The sequence below is a fragment of the Podarcis vaucheri genome, assembly GCF_965113315.1.
Source record: "Podarcis vaucheri genome assembly, chromosome: 17".
NCBI lineage: Eukaryota > Metazoa > Chordata > Lepidosauria > Squamata > Lacertidae > Podarcis > Podarcis vaucheri.
Genome location: NC_138755.1, coordinates 36,561,942 through 36,587,480, shown reverse-complemented (window position 1 = coordinate 36,587,480; position 25,539 = coordinate 36,561,942). Strand labels below are relative to the sequence as shown.

The following is a 25,539-nucleotide window of genomic DNA, read 5'->3' as shown; positions in this document are numbered from 1 at the left end:
CTATGCCGAAATGGCAAAAATGACCGGGAAGATCAGAAACCAATAAAATAATAAATTTAATAAAGAATGGGGTATTTTTTAAAAGTTACTTAGAAGAACACTGTAAACAATTAAAAAGACTGGCAGGATTTTGACAACACTTGTAACAAGAACTCTGGTAAGAATTGAGCTTTAAGGAAATATGGAGAACATTACACAATGCAGCTGGAAAAGAATAATTCTGGAACCCACGCAGGGTTGAGGGGAAATCCAAGGATTCAGAGGATTCTACTTGTATATGATTATGATCTATATATGAATGCAAATGTTAAATGCAAAATAAAAGAAAATAAAGAAAAGAAAAGAGAAACAGTGGGCTATTGACCAAGTTAGTTTCAATGCCCTTTGACCTCAAGCAGACATTTCTGAAAAGTTCAGATACTCTTTTAAGCATAATTTTCGAGCTATATCATCTAAAAATAATATAAATAATGGGAAGGATTCAACTAAACTGCTGCATGTGCAGAATAAGTTCAGCTCATGCAATGAGGTATTTTGCCTTCTCCCCTTGCACCACCTAAATCTGCTCTGGAGGACTGGGGGAACCCCCTCCCAAAAACAGATTTAGAAGGAGAGTTGATGGCCGGGAGTGGGGGGAGTCTTGTTGCACAAGCAGACCTTATTCCATGCACAAATCAATCAATTGATTGATTGATTGATGCACAAATGCTCCATTTAGCGCTATGTTGAATTCCACCGGTTTTCCTACTCTGGAACCTGGTTTTCCTACTCCCCTAGCAAGAGCATTTATTTTTGTGCTTCTATATTGTAAACTGCCCTGTGATCTTTGACCGGAGGGCAGTACAGCTGTGCCTTGGTTCTCGAACGCCTTGGTACTCATACATTTTGGCTCCCGAACACTGAAAACCTGGAAGTAAGTATTCCGGTTTTCGAACGTTTTTTGGAAGCTGAACGTCTGACGGCGCTTCTGCTTGAGTGCAGGAAGCTCCTGAAGCCAATCAGAAGCCGCACCTTGGTTTTTGAACGTTTTCGGAAGTTGAACAGACTTCCGGAACAGATTATGTTCGAGAACCAAGGTACGACTGTATAGACATTTAATAAGGATGTAATTTTGACAAACTTCTCCAATGCTGTTCTCCTGTGAAGTAGTAGATGTGTGTGTGTATTAGTGGAAATAGCATTAAAATGCATTATATTAGGGAAAGTACCTTGCAAAGAAACATATATTAGGTAACATTGCATACAAAAATTGCTTATTAGGTGAAATTCGCACCAAAATGCTGATGCATTTTCTTAAGGACTTCAAAAAATAAATAAATCACAGATTGAAGTGGATATGTGGAGAAGTGAAATCAAGGTTGGAAAAGTGAGAAACGACGAGTACCCAAAACTGACAAATTTCCCCATCCCTACCCTGGACCCAGACTGCTTCCACGCTCTTGAGTTCTCACAGGAGAAAGGAGCTGAAAAAATACACCTAAAGTGTCTTTCAAAGATTGCTGATACGCTGTGTTAAACAGATAATGACCTTACCATTAGAGTGGCATTGAAGATCTTTCCTCCATAGAGTTTCAGATCCCCCAGGATCTGCAGATAACACAGACGCACGTGTGCTGCCGAGAGGAGGTGCTGCAATGGTGGAGAAGAATGCTTAGCAATAGTTCAGAAAACCAGCTATTCTACAAATCAAGGTAAGCAATGGGATTGCAATGCTGAAATGATAATCTAAGACTGGGTAGGAAGCCCTGGGAACTAATACACACCTCCAGGTCTCTCCATATGACCTTTGGGAGTCTTACCAGACCACACCCTCTTCCCAGACATACCCTCTTTCCCCAAACCACACCCCTTGCCAGCCCCTCTTCCTACACTCCTTGAGTACTTTTGCCTGGCTGGAATTTGTCCTTGGACCTGCCTTCTACCTTGGTACAAGTGGCGGTGACTATATGGTGGTATCTTGGTTCTCGAACGTAATCCGTTCTGGGAGTCCATTCGACTCCTGAAACCGTTCAAAAACCAAGGCGTGGCTTCTGATTGGCTGCAGGAGCTTCCTGCATTCAAGTGAAAGCTGTGTGGATGTTCGGCTCCCGAAAAACGTTCGCAAACCGGAGCACTTACTTCCAGGTTTGAGGTTCGGGAGCTGATTTGTTCGGCGACTAAGCTGTTCAAAAACCAAGGTACTACTGTACTGCTCTACCAAGCCCCATCACTGCTAGCCAGGTGTTTGGATCAACCTCTAGTGTATGAGTCACTTAGTAGGCTTAAGAGTTTAATATTCAGGGAACATTCTTTCATATGCGGTGAACTTGTAAAAGGGTAAAAGAGTATTGGGAAATGATTCACAATGAATTGAAAAAAATGTTTAAAAGTACTTCTTCCCCCACAAACCAGAGTCCTTTCTGTTGGGGATAATTCAGATGAAAATTCCCAGATGTCAAAAAAGGTTATTTATTTATGTCACTACTGCGGCCTGTATTTTGTTAGCCCAAAAATAAAAAGTGAGTGAGGTCCCAACCAAAGAAGAATGGCAACTTAAGTTGACAGCATATGCACAGTTTGCAGACTTAACATATAGAAAAAGAGAACAAGAAGAACATACGTTTAGAGAATTATGTTTATTGAAAATATGGGAAATAACTGTGTACAGCTGAAAATGCCGGCAGCATTAAGATAAATTCAACAGTGTAAATAAGTTTTGATGGCTGCAATAATGGAATACTGGATGGTATGGTTTTTTGTAAAACATGCAGGGATTTCTGATATGTAAAATGAACCATGGAAAGAGAAGGGAAGTCATGGATATGTTAAGGATGTAAAAATGAGTACTTTAAATTGTAAAACAGAAAATTCACACACACACACACAAAAGGAGAGAGTTTAATACTCAGCTTGCATCACATGCATGCAGCCAAACCAATCTAACTCTTTCCCACAATGTGTTCTTTACTTTAGTCCACTAAATCTGGAATGGAGAACCTAGACTACTCTAGAATACTGATCAAGATCACTGAAGAGATTTGTTCAACAGCAGCAAGCAAACTCTGCAAAACAAAGCAGTCAGGGATCTTTCTGAGATGTGCTAAAGCCACATTACCTTTTGTCTCGGATCCAGCAAGAGTTGATTCCTCTTCATGTGAAAGCTAATGGCCTTTTTGATGTCTTTGCCTTTCATGTTTCGGAGCAGAGTTGGGGAAATAAAGTTTTCGATTCCCCAGTCCTTCCTGTTCAAAAACAACAACAACAACAACAACAAAACCAGAGAGCAAATGTTGGAGAGGATAACCCTACAGAACTCTTTGTGTTTAAAGAAAGTCAATAATAATAATAATAATAATAATAATAATAATAATAATAATAATAATAATAATATATTTATACCCCACCCATCTGGCTGGGCTTCCCCAGCCACTCTGGGCGGCTTCCCAAAAAATATAAAAATACTATAATACATCAAACATTAAAAGCTTCCCTAAACAGGGCTGCCTTCAGATGTCTTCTAAAAGTCTGGTAGTTGTTGTTCTCTTTGACATCTGGTGGGAGGGCGTTCCACAGGGAGGGTGCCACTACCGAGAAGGTCATCCCAGAGAGGGAGAGGGCTCATTGGCTGCATATGACAGAGGTGATCAGAAACTGCTTGACTCTGCCTTTCTGGTGCTAATGGCAGTGTAAAAGGAAGCATTTGCTTTTTCCTTTCTTCCCACCAGTGCCATCATTATTGCAGGAGATCATATGCAATGGGGGGGAAATTAGCACACCAGGAGTTGCCATTGTGGCACTAAGACATAGAGATGGGAAAATCTCTCAGTTTCTCAGTTTCCCCAATCCTAAATTCAATTTGGGATAGTTTTCTAAGCCCTCAGCATTTTCCCCTAATAAAATGCATGTTTGTATGTTATTTCCGCTAGCTTTTATGCAGTTCAACACCTATTTGACACTAGTTTTGCACATACCTACTTGGCTAGAGAAGCACATTGCCATATTTGGAGAAGTGTGACTTACTCTATATATTTCAGAGAGACTTTCTGTGGCTGAGCACAGGCGATAATCCGCTCCTGGATGTGCAGCGCAGCCAGCCGTAAAGCAACGCTGCACTTCATCTCGACAGCGAATCTCTCCTGAAGCACATCACTGCAGCTCTGAAAATGACAGAGCCAGGTTAGCAAGATGAGAAAGACACCATTTCATTTATGCAAGCTGTTCCTAACCACAAGCAACCACTCCACCCCCCCCCCCGCTGCCCACAAACCCAGAAGTTGGTGTCCCTGGTCAATGGCCCTGTCAAGGCAGAATTTTAGGGCAGAGGTCTAGGGTCCCACTCAGCAAAACAAGTAGAAGGGCCCCCAAATGCAGCTGATCTGGCTTATAACATTTTAAAGTGTCGCTGTTTAGTCGTTTAGTCATGTCCGACTCTTTGTGACCCCCTGGACCAGAGCACGCCAGGTACTCCTGTCTTCCACTGCCTCCCGCAGTTTGGTCAGACTCATGCTGGTAGCTTCGAGAACACTGTCCCATCATCTCGTCCTTTGTCGTCCCCTTCTCCTTGTGCCCTCCATCTTTCCCAACATCAGGGTCTTTTCCAGGATGTATTCTCTTCTCATGAGGTGGCCAAAGTATTGGAGCCTCAGCTTCAGGGTCTCTCCTTCCAGTGAGCACTCAGGGCTGATTTCCTTCAGAATGGGGAGGTTTGATCTTCTTGCAGTCCATAGGACTCTCAAGAGTCTCCTCCAGCACCAGAATTCAAAAGCATCAATTCTTCGGCGATCAGCCTTCTTTATGGTCCAGCTCTCACTTCCATACATCACTACTGGGAAAACCATAGCTTTAACTATACGGACCTTTGTTGGCAAGGTGATGTCTCTGCTTTTTAAGATGCTGTGTAGTAATACATAATACCATCTAAAGACCCCCTTTACCATAAGACCATTACATCCAGACTGTAAGATGACCCCAATCCACCACGGATGATGGTAGAGGACATCTAGCAACAATTCTAACAGTAATTGTTTTTCCCAGTGGCTTGCCAAAGCTGCAGAGTCATAGCATCTCCTACATATGCATACATGAATATATACCGTACATACATATGCAAGCACACTGGAATCCAAGACAATGACTCTCAAAATGTAATGAAACACAAATGTGAATAAACATGCATAATGAATATACAAATACAAACTACTATGTACTTGCTTTTATATTCCTATTACTGTATTTGTGAAGATTTACAACATTCATGCTTTGGGTTTTTCTGCTTGATAAAATCCAAGTAAAAAAAAAATCATAGATCAAATTATCTGAGTCAGATTCACATCTGAATATGGATGCTGAAGAGCTGCAAATTTGAAAATCCGATCAAGTGCATTGTGTTTTGGATCTTGTTTTAAAAATGTATTTTTTTAAAAAATGAAAAGCACCATTTGTGTGGGATCTATGAGCTATGTATGTGATGCACAGTTGCTAATCTATGCAGGCACTTCAGTGGGATGTGACAGCAGCAGAGCTGTGGCAAAAGTATAAAACTTGAGAAATACCTTTTGGGTTCCTGTTAGGTGTTGCTAAAAACCCCAACCAAGGCACACAGGGCTATAGACTGACACATGATGCATTACCACATCACCTGCAAATAGAGATACTCAAAGGCAACTGGATCTTGCTGCAACAGATCCAGTGGATCCCTGGGTATAAAGCAGATTCTGAAGAGGCAGCGGTAATCATGAGACTCTTTCCTCTGAACTACCTGAAATGAAGAAATAAGAGAATTACCGCCACAACACAGTGATTTGGCTTGGTATCCAGCTTCGTGAAGATGTCCACTCTCATTTTTGTCATAAGCAAGTTCTTATGGTTTGCAAAGATGGCTGCTTGAAAAATTGTGGGCAATTCTTAATTTGTGTGTGTGCTCTAGTGGAATCACATTGAGAGAGCCAGTGTGGTGTAGAGGTTAGGAGCAATGGACTCATAATCTGGTGAACCGGGTTCGCTTCCCCGCTCGTCCACATGCAGCTGCTGGGTGACCATGGGCTAGTCACACTTCTCTGAAGTCTCTCAGCCCCACTCACCTCACAGAGTGTTTGTTGTGGGGGAGGAAGGGAAAGGAGGTTGTTAGCCGCTTTGAGACTCCTTAGGGTAGTGATAAAGCGGGATATCAAATCCAAACTCTTCTTCTTCTCTTCTCTTAACAAAGCTTGATTGTCATTTTCTTTCAAGATCAAATCAATACTATTTTGATCCGTTTTCATGGGGCCCCATAAAGGAATGGGGCCCACAGGCAGGTGCCTATTCTGCCTATTTGGTAACCTGGCACTGGGGTAACTGTTGAATATGATATCTTAGGGCTAAGTGGGTGGAGTTTCACTATCCAGTTTAGCTCCTTGCACCTCCCTTGTCTATAGTGGAAGTGGAATAGATTTTGCAGAACAGTATATTTATCAGGATTATCTGGAGTGTATTGGGGGGGACGGAACCATTTGCCTGAAGTCCACCTGAATTCTGATATGACTCAAAGGACATTCCAATGGTGTTTTAGACAAAGAACAAACAAACATATGATAAAGTCAGGACTTATGAGCTACCACCACCAGCAACACCTAGAAAGGGGGCCAGAGATTTGCTTTGACAAACAGAATGCATGGCTGTTGTAACACTATTCTGAAATGCTAGCAGGAACAGATCCTTGTGAGAATTGGCATTTTGGTGGGCTCCAATGGATCTGCTCCCAGTCACCCACAACCCACACATTCTGAGGAGCCACCCCCCCCTTTTAGTAGCTGCTAGTCTAGACGGACTAGCAAGATAAAAAAATTCCTTCCAGTAGCACCTTAAAGACCAACTAAGTTAGTTCTTGGTATGAGCTTTCGTGTGCATGCACACTTCTTCAGATACACTGAAACAGAAGTTGCCAGACCCTTCTATATAGTGAGAAGGTGGGGAGGGGTATTACTCAGAAGGGTGGTGGGAATGGGAGATTGGCAGATAGCTGAGATGAGCCTGTTGACGACTCTTAACGACTGCAATAGGTCTTCCAGGAAAAGGCAAGGGGTGAGAAGGTGAGAAATGGCTTAGTCATGTATAATGATATAAGAATCCAATGTCTTTGTTCAGACCAGGTCTCTCCATTGTTTTAAGTAATGAGTTGCAATTCAGCAGCTTCTCTTTCCAGTCTATTTCTGAAATTCCTTTGTAGTAAAACAGCTACTTTGAGATCTTGTATAGAATGTCCTGGGACATTCCAAAACATTTGAAAACCGAAGCATTTACTTCCGGAAGACTCAATACGGAAGCCGCGTGGCACATTCGACTTCCAAAAAGCATTCAAAAACCGAAGCAGTTACTTCCGGGTTTTTGGCATTTGAAAACCGAAATTTTCGACTTCCAAGATATTAAAAAACTGAAATGTTCAACTTCTGAGATGTTCAAAAACCGAGGTACCACTGTATTTTAAAAATCCAGCTGAAATAATTGCACTAACATTTAAACATGGGCCCTGCCTTTCCCCTCAGAATGGAGCCCAAGGCTTGGATTAGTAAAGGAGCTCGTTAGGAGTAATAAATCAGAGGGGTCGTTGTGCCAAAGCATTGAGGGTAGCTCAAACTCCCTGCAACAGGACGTTATCAATCTGTAATGTACTTCCTGTTGCTCTTCCCATTTGTCCACCACCCTTCGCTGATGGGAGCACCAAAAGTACCGCAACTGACCTGTCCGATGAGTTCATCCTCATGCAGAAGATACATCTTCAACACATTGTAGTGCTCTTCCAAGACCAAGGCAAAATAACCAATACTCCGGATGGAGAGCTTCTCTTTCAAAGTGAGAATAATGTCCTGCCAATTATTGATGGGAAAGCAACAAATTAAGCAACAAATCTATGCCCCCGGAGAAATTATCTAGGACTACACGTGGATATTCCCACAGCTGGGAGTACACGTCAGGCAACATGAAGCGTCCATCTTGGGTGGCAGATCTGGCGCACCGTTAATGGCAGCAGAGTGGGCGAGAGGCAGAGCTGACCCATGGGGAGAATTCCTTGGCAAACTACCCTTTCAAATGTATCTGAGATGTTTCAGAGCACAGCAGGTTTCTTGATACAAAAGCTTACCCATTGCGATGGATTGTCTAATTCCAGGGGTTACTAAGCACCCCAAATCTCATGGGTTTCACTGGGATTTTATGATGATTTGGGGAGGGATGGGGGAGAATAGATGGGTTAAAATCGATATTAGCATGGGGTACAACCCATCACAGAGTTATGGATGCTTGCCTTGTTTTTGTATTTTGCGTTCCCATTTTGTATTTGTATGTTGTGAACTGCCCTGTGATGTTCAGATGAAAGGCGACATACAAATTCAATTAAAAAATATAAAAAGAAAAAGAACCAGTGGTACTTAAGCACGCATAACCGGATGGTGGACATAGAGCATCCTACAGAAACAGCATGAAATCAAAACTAGATAAGCTTACCAAATAAGCCCTAGTTGGGCATTTCTCTACCTACACATCAACTGTAGACCCATCACCTGGTCTCCTGCCAGCTCCACCCGCACTCTATCTATGCATTGGGGAACGTCTGAATAGAGAAGCCCACTGAATGTGGGTAGGATACCCACATGACCCTGTGCTCAGCAGACTCCCCCCATCAATTCTTCCCCCAGTGCATGGATAGCATGAAGGCAGGGCTGGCAGGAGGCAGGACAGTGGGGTGGCACTAGCATGCACAGCCCTGCTACCCCTTTGCACAATGTTACATGGAGAGGGAGCAAAATTGCCTGAATGGGGCTATTGATACAGGTAAAAAGGTAAAGGGACCCCTGACCATTAGGTCCAGTCGCGGCTGACTCTGGGGTTGCGGCGCTCATCTCGCTTTACTGGCCAAGGGAGCTGGCGTACAGCTTCCAGGTCATGTGGCTACCATGACTAAGCCGCTTCTGGCGAATCAGAGCAGCTCATGGAAATGCCGTTTACCTTCCCGCTGGAGTGGTACCTATTTATCTACTTGCACTTTGATGTGCTTTTGAACTGCTAGGTTGGCAGGAGCAGGGACTGAGCAACGGAAGCTCACCCTGTCGCAGGGATTCGAACCGCCGACGCCACCCACGTCCCGCATTGATACAGGTAGGATGTGCTTTATAATAATAATAATAATAATAATAATAATAATAATAATAATAATAATAATTTATTTCCCCAGCCACTCTGGGCGGCTCCCAATCAAGTGTTAAAAACAATACAGCATTAAATATTTAAAACTTCCCTAAACAGGGCTGCCTTCAGATGTCTTTTAAAGATAAGATAACTGCTTATTCCCTTCACATCTGAAGGGAGGGTGTTCCACAGGGCGGACGCCACTACCGAGAAGGCCCTCTGTCTGGTTTCCCGTAACCTCACTTCTAGCAATGAGGGAACCGCCAGAAGGCCCTCGCCGCTTTACTGGGGTGGCACAAGTCACCCATTCAAGACTGGTGTGTGTGTTTGTGTGTGTGTGTGTGTGTGTGTGTGTGTGCAACCTCCATATTCTATTTCCAAGACACTCCTCAATACCCAAATGTTCATTTGTGCATCAGGCCCCAGCACTTTCTGCAATATAACAGAACTCAAAACATAACAGGTAAAATCTAGGGTCCGGCTCAGAGTACCTTGACAGTAGTGCTGGAGTCAAACTTGAAAGCTTTCGTCTGTCCGTTTTCCAGATACACCTTGAGAACGTTGGGCATACACAGCAGAGAACTTCCCTGGAAGACCAAAAGACACCATCTAGCCGCCATACAGTGTTTTCCTTTGGTTCAAGTGTTCTGCTTGGCAGATCTATCGGGAACATGTCATCTTCGGCGATCACATATGACCCAAAGGCAAACAACGGGATCTCTTAATACAATTATTATCACACCTACAAAATAAGCTTCACTTAGCCCAGGGTCGAGGACCCCAGACCTGGGAGCCTGAATATGGCCCCCAGACCTCTCCATTTGGCTTTCGGAGCTCTTCCCTCTCCCCAGGTCACACTTTGCACTGGTCTTCCTTTTTACCTGGAGTGGTTTTCCCTGGCTGGAATGTGCTCTTGAACTCTGATAACAACTCTTCCTTATCTGGACAGAGGATAGGTAAAGGTAAAGGGACCCCTGACCATTAGGTGCAGTCGTGACCAACTCTGGGGTTGCGGCACTCATCTTGCTTTATTGGCTGAGGGAGATGGCGTACAGCTTCCTGGTCATGTGGCCAGCATGACTAAGCCGCTTCTGGCGAACCAGAGCAGCACACCGAAACGCCATTTACCTTCCCGCTACAGTGGTACCCATTTATCTACTTGCACTTTGACGTGCTTTCGAACTGCTAGTTTGACAGGAGCAAGGACCGAGCAACGGGAGCTCACCCCGTTGTGGGGATTCGAACTGCTGGCCTTCTGATCGGCAAGTCCTAGGCTCTGTGGTTTAAACCCACAGCGCCACCTGCGTCCCTGGACGGAGGATAGAGAGGGGTGAATGAGGAAGTTTTTACCAAACTGAATGTCATTGCTACATTTCCATCTGCTACATCCCCAATGCCCACCAAAGTCAATAGGGCCCAAGGATTAATTTAAATTAGGGAAGGGTTAGGAATTTGATTCAGTTCCCATTTAAAAGTGAACTTGCCAGATTTGCCCTTTCCAAAACGATACAAAAACTGAAACGCAGCCGTCCTGTAAAAGGCACACTGCTGCGAATTTTGCAATGCACTTCGCGAGCCAAGTAACCTGTACAAAAATGCATGTGCCCGACTGGTGTGCATAAAAATGCCTACGACAATGAAAATAATGTACAAAAGCATTCAGTATTGTATTAGGGAAAAATGCCCTGTAAAACGTGTGACAATATTGCATACAAATGTGCATATTATGAAAATTTCGCCCAAAAATGCTAATGGATTTTAAGAAAAGTGAATTTGATTTTAAGAAAAGTAAATTTGATTATAATTGGAATATTGTTGTTTAATAATGATATTGGAAAGCTCTTACATTCAGATACAAGGAAACTCAGGACGGAGTTGCTAGAGGAAGTCAAATAAATAGGTTGGATTTTTAAACAATTAAGTTCGTTTTTATTGTTTGTTTGTCATCTTTTTTCCTTTGATGTATTCTTTTGTTTTTGTTTTGTTTTGACCTTCGGTTGTGCAATGTTTGATGCAATATTTGTAACAATTGTGGAAAATTTAATAAAAATTATTGGGGGGGGAAATGCTAATGGATTTTTGTTAGCACCTTTTTAAAAAAAATATGCAAATTGACACAGAAATGTGGAAAACTTAATCTGAGACAGATCAAATGAGAAACAGAGTAGAAGTGACCTTGACAATATTAACTCATCCCTATTTTAAATTGAGCTGCTATTATTATTATTATTATTATTATTATTATTACAGTGGTACCTCGGGTTACATATGCTTCAGGTTACATATGCTTCAGGTTACAGACTCTGCTAACCCAGAAATATTACCTCGGGTTAAGAACTTTGCTTCAGGATGAGAACAGAAATTGCACGGCGGCAGCAGAAGGCCCCATTAGCTAAAGTGGTGCTTCAGGTTAAGAACAGTTTCAGGTTCAGAACCTCCAGAACGAATTAAGTACTTAACCCGAGGTACCACTGTATTATGTATTAATTTATATGCTGCTTATATGCCAGATTGGCTTCTAAGGGGTTTACAAAGTAACATATCATGAGGCAGCACACCACTTCATGTAATTTTTAAATTTTTAAGTATTATGTTTGTAAACCTCCCTTCCTCCAAAGGATCACAGGGGGCGCTTCCAGCGTAAAAACACAAAATAAAAACGCAAAATACACAAGGTAACAAAAGCAAACAAAGCAAAACACCAATGTTTGGGAGATGTCAAAGATTCTCTGCCATTTCCACGGACGGAAAATATCCTCTTTGCCATCTCCCAGACATCTGGCAGCATATTGCCTTCTCCAGAACACACTGTTTTATAGCAACAGAATCAAATTAAAGTGTTAGTCAAATTGCGGCACTGCAGCCCCCAAGCAGACACTCATTTGCTGAGTTGCCCAATGCAGGCACGCTCTATTCTACTTGCCCCATGGGGCTAGGATCCTAGAAGATGGGATTTGGTCAAGCGCCATCAGTTTCCAGGCCCTTGGTGCAATGTGGTTTACTTATATTTCTGTACCATCCTCCCAGAAAAAAGATCAGGGCAGTGCCCAGCAATCCAAAAAAATAAAAGAATTAAAGTCAGACCATTCGTCTGGCTACCTCAGTATTGTCTACAAAGACTGCTAACAGATCGTCAGTGTTTCAGGCAGGGAACATTTTCACCCCACCCCGGAACCTTCTACACTAGTGGCCAAAATTGTGGAAACCTTTTGGGGAAAGTGTATTTCCGAGGTTTGATGGCTCATGGCGCTGTGGGTTAAACCACAGAGCCTAGGACTTGCTGATCAGAATGTCAGTGGTTTGAATCCCCGCGACGGGGTGAGCTCCCGTTGCTCGGTCCCTGTTCCTGCCAACCTAGCAGTTCGAAAGCACGTTAAAGTGCAAGTAGATAAATAGGTACCGCTCTGGCGGGAAGGTAAACGGTGTTTCCGTGCGCTGCTCTGGTTCACCTGTATGCCAGATCCCTTGGCCAATAAAGTGAGATGAGCACCACAACCCCAGAGTCGGTCAGGACTGGACCTAATGGTCAGGGGTCCCTTTACCTTTAACACCTGATTGGCTCTCTAAACACTCATGCTCATTGGCTACATTCAAATGAAGGCAAGCTAAGCAAGTTGTGCTTCCTTTTTCTGGTTATTTGACTGTAACTTTTGACAGAATTGAGCAAACTTTGTTGCATTACATTCTTCATTAAATTATCTTTCCATTTCTTTGGCAAACTTTGAATAATTCTTGCAACGTTACAAAGACTTTGGCGGATTATAATTTGGAGGAACTATAATATGCAGTTGAATAAGATATTTAAAGGACCCACAGAGGGGAGGAGGGAGTCACAGAATCTTGTTTTATTCTAAAATTTAAATGTGCAAATTGTGTGTATTATTCTGAAAAATCAATAGAAATTATTATTAAAAATCTTTCCATTGATAAATAATTTTATGATATTACTCAAAAAGAAAGTGGTGTTATGAGCCATCAGATCTCAGAAATACACTTTCCCCAAAAGGTTTCCACAATTTTGGCCGCTAGTGTACATGCAGAACAGACGCGCAACTGCTGTCCATTCCTGCACTAGTTTACTTACTTAAGCAGTTTCTATAGTCAGTCAATGACCATTCTGCTTCCAGAAGACATTTTGTGGCTATCCGTGGTGGATTATTTCTTAGCAGCCATTCTTTAATATTAATAAACTTCAATATTAAAATTCCCAACCGAATAGCATTTTACTGTTGGGTTTTATTATTCTGCGATTTTGGTTTTAAGTCTCCTTTGAGCCCTTTTAGCAGAACAGCAACTGGCAAATCATTTGTAAGCAGAAACCGAAGTCTTGGGTTGAATCAAAAGCCCAGGTTGCGCAATGCACTTTCAATGGACATGACAAAGTATACGCCAATCATTTTTACCTTGCAAAAAATCCTTAGATGACCTCGTGCTCCCATATAGCTTTGTCTTAAAGCAATAAACAAGACTTACCCTGGAAAATTAAGGGTTTAAAAGCATTTGGTCTCATCAACAATTCATGCCCTCAGACCGAAGGTTCATATTTCAGCTGTGTGAAAGCAATTCTGGGCTTTTTCCAAGCAAAACTTTTGTTTCAGAACAATGTTCTCATTTAAACTGATCATTCTGATATGCATTTTTTTTTAAAAAGCAAGTTACTATGCCGTTTTTGAAAACCTGCTAAAATTATTTGGAAGTGTTCTTTTCCTGCACAGCCACAATAGCAGTGCTCAGAGGGATCGCCATAGGGCACAACTATGTGTCAATCTCCCCCCATCCTTAACCTTTGTTTGGGGCATGCATTCTGGGAGGTCAACAGTAGGTGGAGCCAGGGTCAACATTAAGCAGAGTCAACTGGAGTTGACTGATGGTGGGGCAGTGACGCTTTCCCCCATAGCTTATAGGGGATGCGGGTGGTACTGTGGTCTAAACCACTGAGCCTCCTGGGCTTGCCAATCAGAAGGTCGGCAGTTTGAATCCCCGCGACGGGGTGAGCTCTGTCCCAGCTCCTGCCAACCTATCTGTTTGAAAACATACCAGTGCAAGTAGATAAATAGGTACCGCTGAGGCGGGAAGGTAAACGGCATTTCTGTCACGGTGTCCCGTTGTGCCAGAAGCAGTTTAGTCATGCTGGCCGCATGACCTGGAAAGCTGTCTGTGGACAAATGCTGGCTCCCTCAGCCTGAAAGCAGGATGAGCACCGCAACCCCATAGTCACCTATGACTGGCTTAACCGTCCAGGGATCCTTTACCTTTTGTACCTTTACTCTAGCTCAGGGGTTGTCAACCGGGTTCCTACCGCCCACTAGTGGGCGTTTCAGGATTCTAGGGGGCTCTACGGCACGAGATGAATCCTCCTTTCACCGAGCACTGAAAATTTTAACATCAAGAAAGATGCATTAGTGGGCGGTAGGTATAAAAAGGTTGACTACGCTGTGGGTTAAACCACAGAGCCTAGGACTTGCCGATCAGAAGGTCGGCGGTTTGAATCCCCACGACGGGGTGAGCTCCCGTTGCTCGGTCCCTGCTCCTGCCAACCTAGCAGTTCGAAAGCACGTCAAAGTGCAAGTAAATAAATAGGTACCGCTCTGGCGGGAAGGTAAACGGCGTTTCCGTGCACTGCTCTGGTTCGCCAGAAGCGGCTTAGTCATGCTGGCAACATGACCTGGAAGCTGTGCGCCAGCTCCCTTGGCCAATAAAGCGAGATGAGCGCCGCAACCCCAGAGTCGGCCACGACTGGACCTAATGGTCAGGGGTCCCTTTACCTTTACCCCTGCTCTAGCTTATACTCCTTGGGCTGGATGGGGCTGTGGGCTGCATTCCCAGACCTCCCATTCCTTGTTACAATAACCTGTTGCAGTGCTTGCTCCGTGTACATTCAGGCACCAAGAGGTTTTGTGATGAAAAACAAGCCTCTGTATGGGGTGGATATTTCACCCCATGGAACACCCATGGAAGAAAGTTTTCTCTTTATTCCAGAAAGTATAACGTGCTTTTCTGCAGCTGAACACAAGGCAGCTTGCAATCAGCACACACACACACAAATGGACTAAATAATGTAAAACAGTTTTAGTTTCCATTTTCTACCAGAGGAAATCTTTTTTAAAAGAACAGTAAAAGGTTAATTGCCTGACTTCAGTACTCTTTTACCATAGTAGGAAAATAAACTATTAAAGCAGCCCAACCCTTCTAAGAATGAGCAGTAGATTTCGTTTATTGTAGTAAGGTAAAGGGACCCCTGACCATTAGGTCCAGCCGTGGCCGACTCTGGGGTTGCAGCGCTCATCTCGCTTTAGTGGCCGAGGGAGCCGGCGTACAGCTTCCGGGTCATGTGGCCAGCATGACTAAGCCGCTTCTGGCGAACCAAAGCAGCGCACGGAAATGCCGTTTACCTTCCCGCTAGAGCGGTGCCTATTTATCTACTTGCACTTTGAGGTGCTTTCGAACTGCTAGGTTGGCAGGAGCAGGGACTGAGCAATGGGAGCTCACCCTGTCACGGGGATTTGAACCACCGACCTTCTGATCGGCAAGTCTTAGGCTCTGTGGTTTAGCCCACAGCGCCACCCACGTCCCTTTCGTTTATTGTACTTGTACTCAATAAAGCTGCCTCCAGGATTTCCACTTGAAAAGCTGTGCATCTGCACAGGTTTGTTTCTTTGATTTATTGGTGTGCACACCTCAAAGGTTTTCAAGTCAGACGTTACAGTTTTCAAGAACTCAGCTATGTTAGTAAAAAAAAACAGAGATTTGAATGTGCTATAAACATGCAACACTAGATGGTGCCAGAGAGCAGGAAATTTTAAAACATGATTTCCCATAGATTTTTTTTGGTTATAATCTAATTTCTGACTTATTTATAGCAGGTTTTCCCTGTGTTTATTTTAATTTTATTTATTGGTTTTATAAACAAGAATAATGTTATACAAATAAGTATACCAAGTTTTCTCATGCCATTTGTATATCACAAAAACAGCATAATAAATGTGGAGTAATATTTACAACATATGGTTCATTATTAGTGGTCAGTTTTTTAAGTTATTGGTTCATGAATTGGTTTAAACAACTAGGATGAAAAGAGGGGGAAAGACGGGGAGGGGGGAATGGTAAGTGGGGTGTGGTGGGGTCGTTATGCTTCTAATCTGTTTTCCTGTGTTTAGATCTAACCCAAGATGGATTGAAGCTGGCTTGTGGCAGGCTGGAATGTGTCAAACCGCAGCATTTTGCAAGAAACCACAGGATAGTTCTGCAGATTAAAAAAAACCTGAGCCGTGGAAACGCACAGGATTCAGAGTAAACTGTAACGGCTACACAGCCAAAGAGGGGCGCAAACAAGGAGGTTTTGGCAATACACAGAAATATATAAATTTAAAGAACTAATAAACCAGTCACAAGGCCAATAACTAGTCCGCTAATTTAGAAGGGACCCTGAAAATCATTTAATCCAACCCCCTGCAATACAGGAATATTCGGCTGTCCCATACAGGGATTGAACCTGCAACCTCGGTGTTATGAGCACCATGCTCTAACCAACTGAGCTATCCTTAAACTGGTTATCAGCACAACTTTCAATTCCACTAGCCCAATACAGGGGCAGCCAACAAGGTGCCTTCGTGATGTTAATGACCGACAACCCCCATGCATATGTATTTTGACAATTCGACCATTGCTCCAAGGCTGTTTCTTCCGGCATAATGGCCGCATTGGCACATACCTGAGTATGTCCATTCACGACTACTTCCTCTGCAAAGCGGACTTTGACGGGATTCGTCTTTAGCCTGGCTCTTTTCTCGGCTGTAAGAAAGGAGGATTTAGGGCCACCCTGCAAAGACAATGGCATTGGGTTTGCAAAGTACAACACCCTGACAGCAGCATGGCAACATGACAACAAACCCTGTCGGTTCGACATCATCACGATTTTTGCAATCTCACCTAAGGAGCAGAAGAAGAAGAGTTTGGATTTGATATCCCGCTTTATCACTACCCGAAGGAGTCTCAAAGCAGCTAACATTCTCCCTTCCCTTCCTCCCCCACAACAAACACTTTGTGAGGTGAGTGAGGCTGAGAAGTGTGACTGGCTCAAGGTCACCCAGCAGCTGCATGTGGAGGAGCGGAGACGCGAACCCGGTTCACCAGATTACGGGTCTACTGCTCTTAACCACTACACCACACTGGCTCTCCCCCCACTGGTGGGGGTGGTCTGCCCCAGGTGTCATCACTGAGGGGGGTGACATTCGGTGTGCCACCCGCCCGTGGCTCCCAAGCCTGCCCCGATCTGTCAGGGGAAGGGGCGGAGCTGCGCCACTTCTCCCCTTCTCCCCTTCGTTTTGACAGCTCGGGGGAGGCTTGGGAGTCGCAGGCGGGTGGCACGCCGTTGCCCGCCACTGCCAGGCTGCTTCCTGGGGTGGGGGGTGTTGGGATATTCCATTTCACCTTAAGAAACAGGCATGATTGTTGTGTGTCACACGTCTGTTTACATTCCAGCACAGTATGCTGGGAACTTCCATCTGTCTATAGCTTTTGCTTTAGCCGTTTTGCTTTGGACACGAAGGAGATCAGACATGTTTCCTTTTGCCCTGATGTATGCTGAATAAACTGCCTGTAAATATACTCACACAGCCTCTCCTGCCACTTCTGTTTGTGCAGAGTTTACTCTGCTGAGTAGTGTGCCCTAGCTTCTGAAGCTCAGGTCGCAGATTCATGCCGCACCAAGGACTGGAGTCCACCTGGCACACTGGCCGGTGGGCTGGAGCCAGCTGGGGGCCTGCTAATCGCCCCCGTTTCCTTGGTTGAATGCCAGCAGGGGTAGCCTCCCTGAGTTGTCAAAAGGAAGAGGGAAGGGAGGAAGGCTGCTGGCAAAGGGGTGCGGCTCCACTCACCCCCAGGAAGCAGCCCGCCATGGGCGGCTCGACCTCTCGGATGCACGCCTCTGCGCCCCCCTGGGACTCTTACCTCGCCCTCCCTGTGGGCGGCTCGCCCCGCCCCTGGGAGCACAGCATGTGTGCCGCTCCAGGTGTCAGAGCAGCTATCTCCGCCTCTGCTATCAAGCCATTAAAAATAGTCTTGCTGGATCCGGTCAAGCGTCCATTTTGACCAGCATTCTTTCCTGCAACAGCTCTCCTGACGCCTCTGGGAACTTCACAAAGAGCACTTTAAGGCGAAGGACTTCCTTTTCATTTGGCTACGGCAACCCAATGCAGAGAAATGGTAGCCTAATGATCTGTTGATGTTGCTGTTTTAAAAAACTGCTTGCAGGGAGGGGGCGAATCAGAAATGGAGAAATGTGTGGAGTGGGAGACAATGCTTTCGCTCTTTGAATTGCTCCAGATTTATTGACTGAATGTGCATCCTCACACAGAAATAAATAAATAAGTGGCTTACAAAACAAAACAAAACAAAACAAAACAAAACAAAACAAAACCATGCTCAAAATGTGAAATGTCGTCATTAAAACCCACCCCAAAGCTGGGGCAATATCCAAGTTACAATGGAGACAGAGTAAAACAGATCAGATTGAATGGATTATTGCAATAACCTGCAGTTTCTATAAGGGTCTGCATTTAAAGCAGGTGAATAAATGAGCAAATTGAGTGAATTTGGATATGCAGAGGAGATTAAAAATAAATTTAAGGAACGGCAGAAAGAGGGGGAAGGAAGTCCAGTTTTGAAATGTTAAAATGATTGTAAAATTAGGTAAATGTATAAAACTCGTGAAATGTATACACTTGAAAAGTATAAATAAAATTTGAAAAGCTGGAAACCAACACCCCAAAATAGCTCAGATTTAAAACACAATGAAAACATCAGAGCGAATGAGAAAGTCTTCACTGGGCACCAAAGTGGACCCCACTCGTATGGCTGTTCTCACGGGAGGGTTCTAAATGCAGGAAAACATATTTGGAGAGTGATTTGGAACGGGGAAACAGCAGGAGGGCAAGGGTTAAGCACCACCTTGTGCCTGCTTTTCTTTACCCCCTAGCTGCCCCCTGGAAGCAGCTTATCTTTATCTTGACCGGCTGTCAACAGGATACGGTCACACACGTTCGCATGCAATGGGTGGTCAACCCTCTGTCCATAACGCTGCACTTATGCCAGGATGGCAGCAACAGTACGGTGAGGGCAAAATGTCCGCCGCTGATGTGTGTGGCCTCTCCAGAGCTGCAAAAAGCGCATGTTCCCTAGTCTCAGGGACATCTCCCCCTACCCATCCTTTGTAACTCTTAAGATTACCTCCGGGAGCATCTCGTTTGCGCACACCCACCAGGAGGCCAAACCCTGCCCCCCCCCCCCAGGGAGCATTTCAAACCCCAGTGGTACATGAAGGCAATTTACCGAGGTGCATCGGAGAACTGTAAACTGGAGAGTGTCTTCTGATTCCCTGTAATTCAAAAAAGAAAGAAAGAAAAGAAGAGAAAAGAAAATGAAAATATACAACCGCTGTTTCCACAAGGGAGATAATACATACCCTGGATAGTAGCAAAACTACCTTTTATCTAAAGACGTACTACAGTGGTACCTTGGGTTAGATACGCTTCAGGTTAGATACGCTTCAGGTTACAGACTCTTAACCCAGAAATAGTGCTTCAGGTTAAGAACTTTGCTTCAGGATGAGAACAGAAATTGTGCTCCAGCGGCGTGGCAGCAGCGGGAGGCCCCATTAGTTAAAGTGGTGCTTCAGGTTAAGAACAGTTTCAGGTTAAGAACGGACCTCTGGAACGAATTAAGTACTTAACCCGAGGTACCACTGTATGAGTTACTGACTTCACCCAGACCCCATTGCTTTCAGTACCACTTATACACAGATGGTAAAAGGTAAAAAGGTAAAGGACCCCTGGATGGTTAAGTCCAGTCAAAGGCGACTATGGGGTTGTGGCGCTCATCTCGCGTTCAGGCCAAGGGAGCCAGCGTTTGTCCACAGACAGTTTTCGGGTCATGTGGCCAGCATGACTAAACCACTTCTGGCACAATGGGACACTGGGAAGGAAACCAGAGTGCACAGAAATGCCATTTACTTTCCCGCCGCAGTGGTGCCTGTTTATCTACTTGCACTGGAGTGCTTTCAAACTGCTAGGTTGGCAGGAGCTGGGACAGAGCAGTGGGAGCTCACCCTGTTGCGGGGATTCGAACCGCCGACCTTCCGATCGGCAAGTCCAAGAGGCTCAGTGGTTTAGACCATCAGCACCACACAGATGACACCCAAGTCACCTCCATCGCTCTACTTTTAAACTGTCTTCCTCATTCAAGTCCTGCATCTCCAACTGTCTCCCCAATATTCCTGTCTGGATGCTTCACTGCCATCTCAAACACCATATGACTTGTACAGTGGTACCTCGGGTTACATACGCTTCAGGTTACAGACTCCGCTAACCCAGAAATATTACCTTGGGTTAAGAACTTTGCTTCAGGATGAGAACAGAAATTGTGCTCCGGCGGCGCGGCAGCAGCAGGAGGCCCCCATTAGCTAAAGTGGTGCTTCAGGTTAAGAACGGACCTCCGGAACGAATTAAGTACTTAACCCGAGGTACCACTGTATTCTGTAAAGTGCCATGTGTCAGGTAGGCGTGCAGAGGCCAGGCCCTGTGACCAGGATTGGGGCCTTCCTAAGTTTGTTCTGGAGAGGCAAGGTGCGGCCTCACAGTTGAGGCCAACTGGTAACTCACAGGACCTGGGAAGGGATATAAGGTCAGCATTTTCCCTTTGGCTCTTTGCCACAGCAACATGTTCCCTGCCTTGCTGCATTTGGTTCCTTGACTCCTTGCTTCTTGATCCTCGGACCCCTGACTTCTTGACTCCTTGCTTCCTGACCCTCGGACCTTAGCTTCTTGAGTCCCAGCTTTCCTGGCTTCCTGACTCCTGGTTTCCTGACTAGCATCTAGATCAAGGGAAGTAATAGTGCCTCTGTATTCTGCTCTGGTCAGACCTCACCTGGAGTACTGTGTCCAGTTCTGGGCACCACAGTTCAAGAAGGACACTGACAAACTGGAACGTGTCCAGAGGAGGGCAACCAAAATGGTCAAAGGCCTGGAAACGATGCCTTATGAGGAACGGCTAAGGGAGCTGGGCATGTTTAGCCTGGAGAAGAGGAGGTTAAGGGGTGATATGATAGCCATGTTCAAATATATAAAAGGATGTCACATAGAGGAGGGAGAAAGGTTGTTTTCTGCTGCTCCAGAGAAGCGGACACGGAGCAATGGATCCAAACTACAAGAAAGAAGATTCCACCTAAACATTAGGAAGAACTTCCTGACAGTAAGAGCTGTTTGACAGTGGAATTTGCTGCCAAGGAGTGTGGTGGAGTCTCCTCCTTTGGAGGTCTTTAAGCAGAGGCTTGACAACCATATGTCAGGAGTGCTCTGATGGTGTTTCCTGCTTGGCAGGGGGTTGGACTCGATGGCCCTTGTGGTCTCTTCCAATTCTATGATTCTATTATTCTATGACTCCTGGCTTCTGGACCCCTGTTCCTCTTCCCACCCCACCATCTTGCCCCCAGTCCTGACGTCCCCTGCCGGGACTTCGATCACCCGTGAACCGGACCGTGACACCATGGGACTTCAGAAATAAGTAACTCTTGATTGAACATGGTTAGGAGATGCCACAGAAAAATTTGGATCCTCCTTGGGATACCCAAACCCTGTCTAAGCTAGCACAAATCTCTGGTGGGAACCTAAGCTGTCCCTCTCCCTATAAGAAAAGAATGGCAGATTAAGTTGATGGATTATGCCGAAATGGCAAAAACTGACCAGAAGAATCAGAAATCAGGAAGACCAAAATTTTAATCAGGAATGGGGGAAATTTATAGGTAAAGGTAAAGGGACACCTGACCATTAGGTCCAGTCGTGACCGACTCTGGGATTGCGGCACTCATCTCGCTTTATTGGTCGAGGGAGCCGGGGCACAGCTTCCGGGTCATGTGGCCAGCATGACTAAGCCGTTTCTGGCGAACCAGAGCAGCGCACGGAAACGCCGTTTACCTTCCTGCCGGAGTGGTACCTATTGACCTACTTGCACTTTGATGTGCTTTTGAACTGCTAGGTTGGCAGGAGCTGGGACCGAGCAATGGGAGCTCACCCCGTGGCGGGGATTCGAACCGCCGACCTTCTGATCGGCAAGTCCTAGGCTCTGTGGCTTAACCCACAGCGCCACCCATGTCCCTAAAGGGAAATTTATAATTTACCTTAAAAACCATTGTAAACAGTTAAAATTGTTAGTAGGATTGGAATAACACTTGCAGTTTAATGGCGAATTTTGGACATGAGATGTAAAAGATTTGGATTATTATGAAAGATGCAGGATGAAATGATTAACAATAGGAGCCACAAAAGGGAGGAGGAAGAGATTCTTTGGAATCTTGTTTTTATGCTGTATATGCAATTGTAAAACTTTAATCTGAAAAATCAAATAAATGGATTTATATATATAAAAAGAGAGAACCTAAACTTTTCCTGGAGCCCAGCTGCATTAGCTAATACTTTGGGCATGCTCATGTATAGCACCTTAAAAGAGCGGTTGCTTGTTCCCCGGTAACGTCCTCTTCAGCTGCTTTGTTGTTTATTGCAATGATGTGATCCCCCGGCAAAAGCTTCCCGTCAGCGGTGCTGCCTGCAAAATGTCAGGGCCTTGTTAGGGACAAATGATCTCTCTGGGTTTACAAAATCAACTCGAATTGCAGAAAGCTGGAGCCTCACTTCAGACATCTTACAACATGAAAATGCAAACCAAAGTTACCCAAAGAGCCGTAACTGCACCATTGAGTGACTCCATCCCACCATAGTCAGCTCAGGAAGGAATGGTAGTGCTCCTCCTCAGAAGCAGGAGATGAGTCATGCTGGCTGTGTCCCCCTCTTGCTGCAACAAGCTCCCCTCTCCTCGGTCTCCCAGAACCAGAAGAGGTATGAAGAGAGAGGAGCAGAGACAGGCACATCGGTGTAGTCTCAGATTGTTTGGGAAGGACCCGGGAAGGAGGAGATTCAGGCAGTGTTGTGAAGCTAGGGACCTTCAGTCTCCACAACTGTGACATAGGGGCAAGACCTATGACGAAGAGTTGCTGTTCCCAAAAATGGAAAGTAGTAGTCCCAGCAAAGGAAGAATGATACAAAAACTTATGGAATATACAAAAATGGCCAGAAGAATAAGAAATAAAGATAACAAACTTTTTATAAACGGATGGAAATGGTTTATTGAATATTTACAGATAAACTGTAAACAGATAAAAACATTGGCAAGATTATCGTAATAACCTGCAGCTATATAAGTGTGTGTGTGTGTGTGTGTGTGTGTGTGTGTGTGTATGAACATATATATATATGAACAGCTTTTACCAAAGGTGTCATGGACTTTGAAGACACTCGAACTCAGAACGCAAGGCAGAAACACGTTAAGAGGAAGGCACGCTTGGCAAATCCATACCATGATCAACTCCCACCCGGGAACCAATGTCCCCACTGTGGAAGGACGTATGCTTCCAGAATTGGCCTCCACAGTCACTTACGGACTCATTGTTAAAACCGTGTTTATGGAAGACAATCTTACTCGGCTACGAGTGATCGCCAAAAAAGAAAGAAGAATATATGAATGATAAATAAATAAGTTAATTTGGATATGCAGAGGAAATTGAAAATAAATTTAAGGAACTGCAGAAAGAGGAGGGGGGAAGGAAGTCAAGTTTTAAAATGTCAAAATGAATGTAACATCAGTGAAATGTATGTATCTGAAAAGTTTAAATAATTTGCTGTGCTCATTAGACCTGGCGCTACTGAGTAGACCTTGTTCCTTCAAATAAAGAGTTAACTTTGCCTACTCTGTGTGATTCATTCCTGCCACCCACCCGACCGCCCTGTCATCATTGAATGTTCTTTGGTGTTACCTTAGAGAGATATCACAGTCCCCATGTGGGATGAGAAAGGCATCCCTACCTGCAGAAACTGAGGTGATAAGAAGGGGAATATTCTGGGAAACTTCAAAGCCATAATGTCCAAGTAGCACATCTTTTTGGACTTCCACTGTGAGCTTCACGCGAGTTGGAGGCTGATTATTGCTGTCCGATGTTCTGTCACCCACTGACGCTCTCCCCCTGCAAAAAAAAAATTTATATAAGAAAAATGCTTAAGAAAGTTGTTCATAGGAATTGATATATAATGAATTGGGGGGGGAAATGTTTAACATAACTTTTGTTAAAAAAACAGAAGCTTTTTTTATTAGGAATTATAGGTGCAGAATTACCAAAAGATAAGAAATTTATTTTTATGTATGTGGCGACAGCAGCACAGATGCTCTCAGCCCAGAGATGGAAAGAAGACAAAGATGAATGGCAGACCAAGTTGATGGAATATGCCGAAATGGCAAAAATGACGCTAAAGATCAGAAATCAGGAAGACCAAATCTTTATTAAGGACTGGGATGACTTTAAAACATATTTGAGAGATCACTGTAAATGGTTAAAATCAGTAGCAGGAATATAAAAAAACACTTGAAAAGAAATGTGGGCTTTGGATATTATGGACATTTATTATTAAGTAGATTACAGTAAATTGGATATTATGGACATTTATTATTACAGTAGATAGATTACAGGAAAAGATGCAGGAACAAAATTATAAAAATGGAACCCATGGAGGGGTAGATGGAGGTCTGAAGGTTTGAGATAACCTTTTGTGTTCTTTGTTGCTGATGTTGTTTGTTTGTTTGAATTGATATGTTTGTTATGTATAACTATTATGTAAAATTAAATAAATTTATATATGAAAAAGAAGGTTGTCCATAGGGATGCAGGAAGGTATCCTTTTCCATCCCACTCTGTAGTCCTTTTAATTCTGTTGGGAGCCGCCCAGAGTGGCTGGGGAAACCCAGCCAGATGGGCAGGGTATAAATAAAATAAATAAGTATAAATACTTTCCGGTGCATTTTTGTGTCCCTTTCCATATTGCGGGAAGTCTGATCTTTTTGGAGAACTGAGTCTATTGCACAGGGCCTCCCAATCGACTAGAAATTCACAACCTGAATTTGCCAGGACGTTATTGATTCCTTCCTGAAAATAGCAACAGTTTGGAAGTGTCTGTCATGGACTGGCATGGACACAGAGGAATGGTGAGAGGCACAAACTGGGGGACCCCCCAGGAGAAGAAGGCTCAGCTCTCCAGGGTTTCAGACAGGGCTCTCTCCCAGATCTACCCAGAGACACTGGGGATGGAACCTGAAATCTTCTGTATGCAAGCAGATTCTCCACCACTGAACATCTTGATGGGCAAGAAATCAAATACAACAACAATAGTAATTTTGTTATTTATACCCTGCTCATCTGGCTGGGCTTCCCCCGTCACTCTGGGCAGTTCCCAACAGAATATTAAAAACACAGTAAAACATCAAACATTAAAAACTTCCCTAAACAGGGTTGCCTTCAGATGTCTT

General features: G+C 44.3%; 1 protein-coding gene across 4 annotated transcripts in view; it reads right to left on the bottom strand.

The window, feature by feature from the left end:
* The window catches only part of FRMPD1 (FERM and PDZ domain containing 1), an 83,477-nt gene that overhangs the window by 9,656 nt on the left and 48,282 nt on the right, over window positions 1-25,539 (bottom strand). For 3 of the 4 annotated variants that reach the window (XR_014214773.1, XR_014214774.1, XM_082204545.1), the window contains exons 4-13: window positions 24,048-24,205; window positions 22,629-22,734; window positions 19,468-19,513; window positions 16,850-16,957; window positions 9,630-9,725; window positions 7,695-7,820; window positions 5,618-5,737; window positions 4,000-4,136; window positions 3,095-3,221; window positions 1,534-1,629 (exon numbers count right to left, since the gene is read on the bottom strand). Coding sequence is in view for 2 of the 4 variants with exons in the window: in XM_082204545.1 (XP_082060671.1) it covers window positions 1,534-1,629; window positions 3,095-3,221; window positions 4,000-4,136; window positions 5,618-5,737; window positions 7,695-7,820; window positions 9,630-9,725; window positions 16,850-16,957; window positions 19,468-19,513; window positions 22,629-22,734; window positions 24,048-24,205 (1,120 nt within the window). In the remaining 2 variants the exon portion in view is untranslated. Of the gene's footprint in view, window positions 1-1,533; window positions 1,630-3,094; window positions 3,222-3,999; window positions 4,137-5,617; window positions 5,738-7,694; window positions 7,821-9,629; window positions 9,726-16,849; window positions 16,958-19,467; window positions 19,514-22,628; window positions 22,735-24,047; window positions 24,206-25,539 lie in introns of those variants that run through there. The other variant, XM_082204546.1, reaches the window with a different exon arrangement.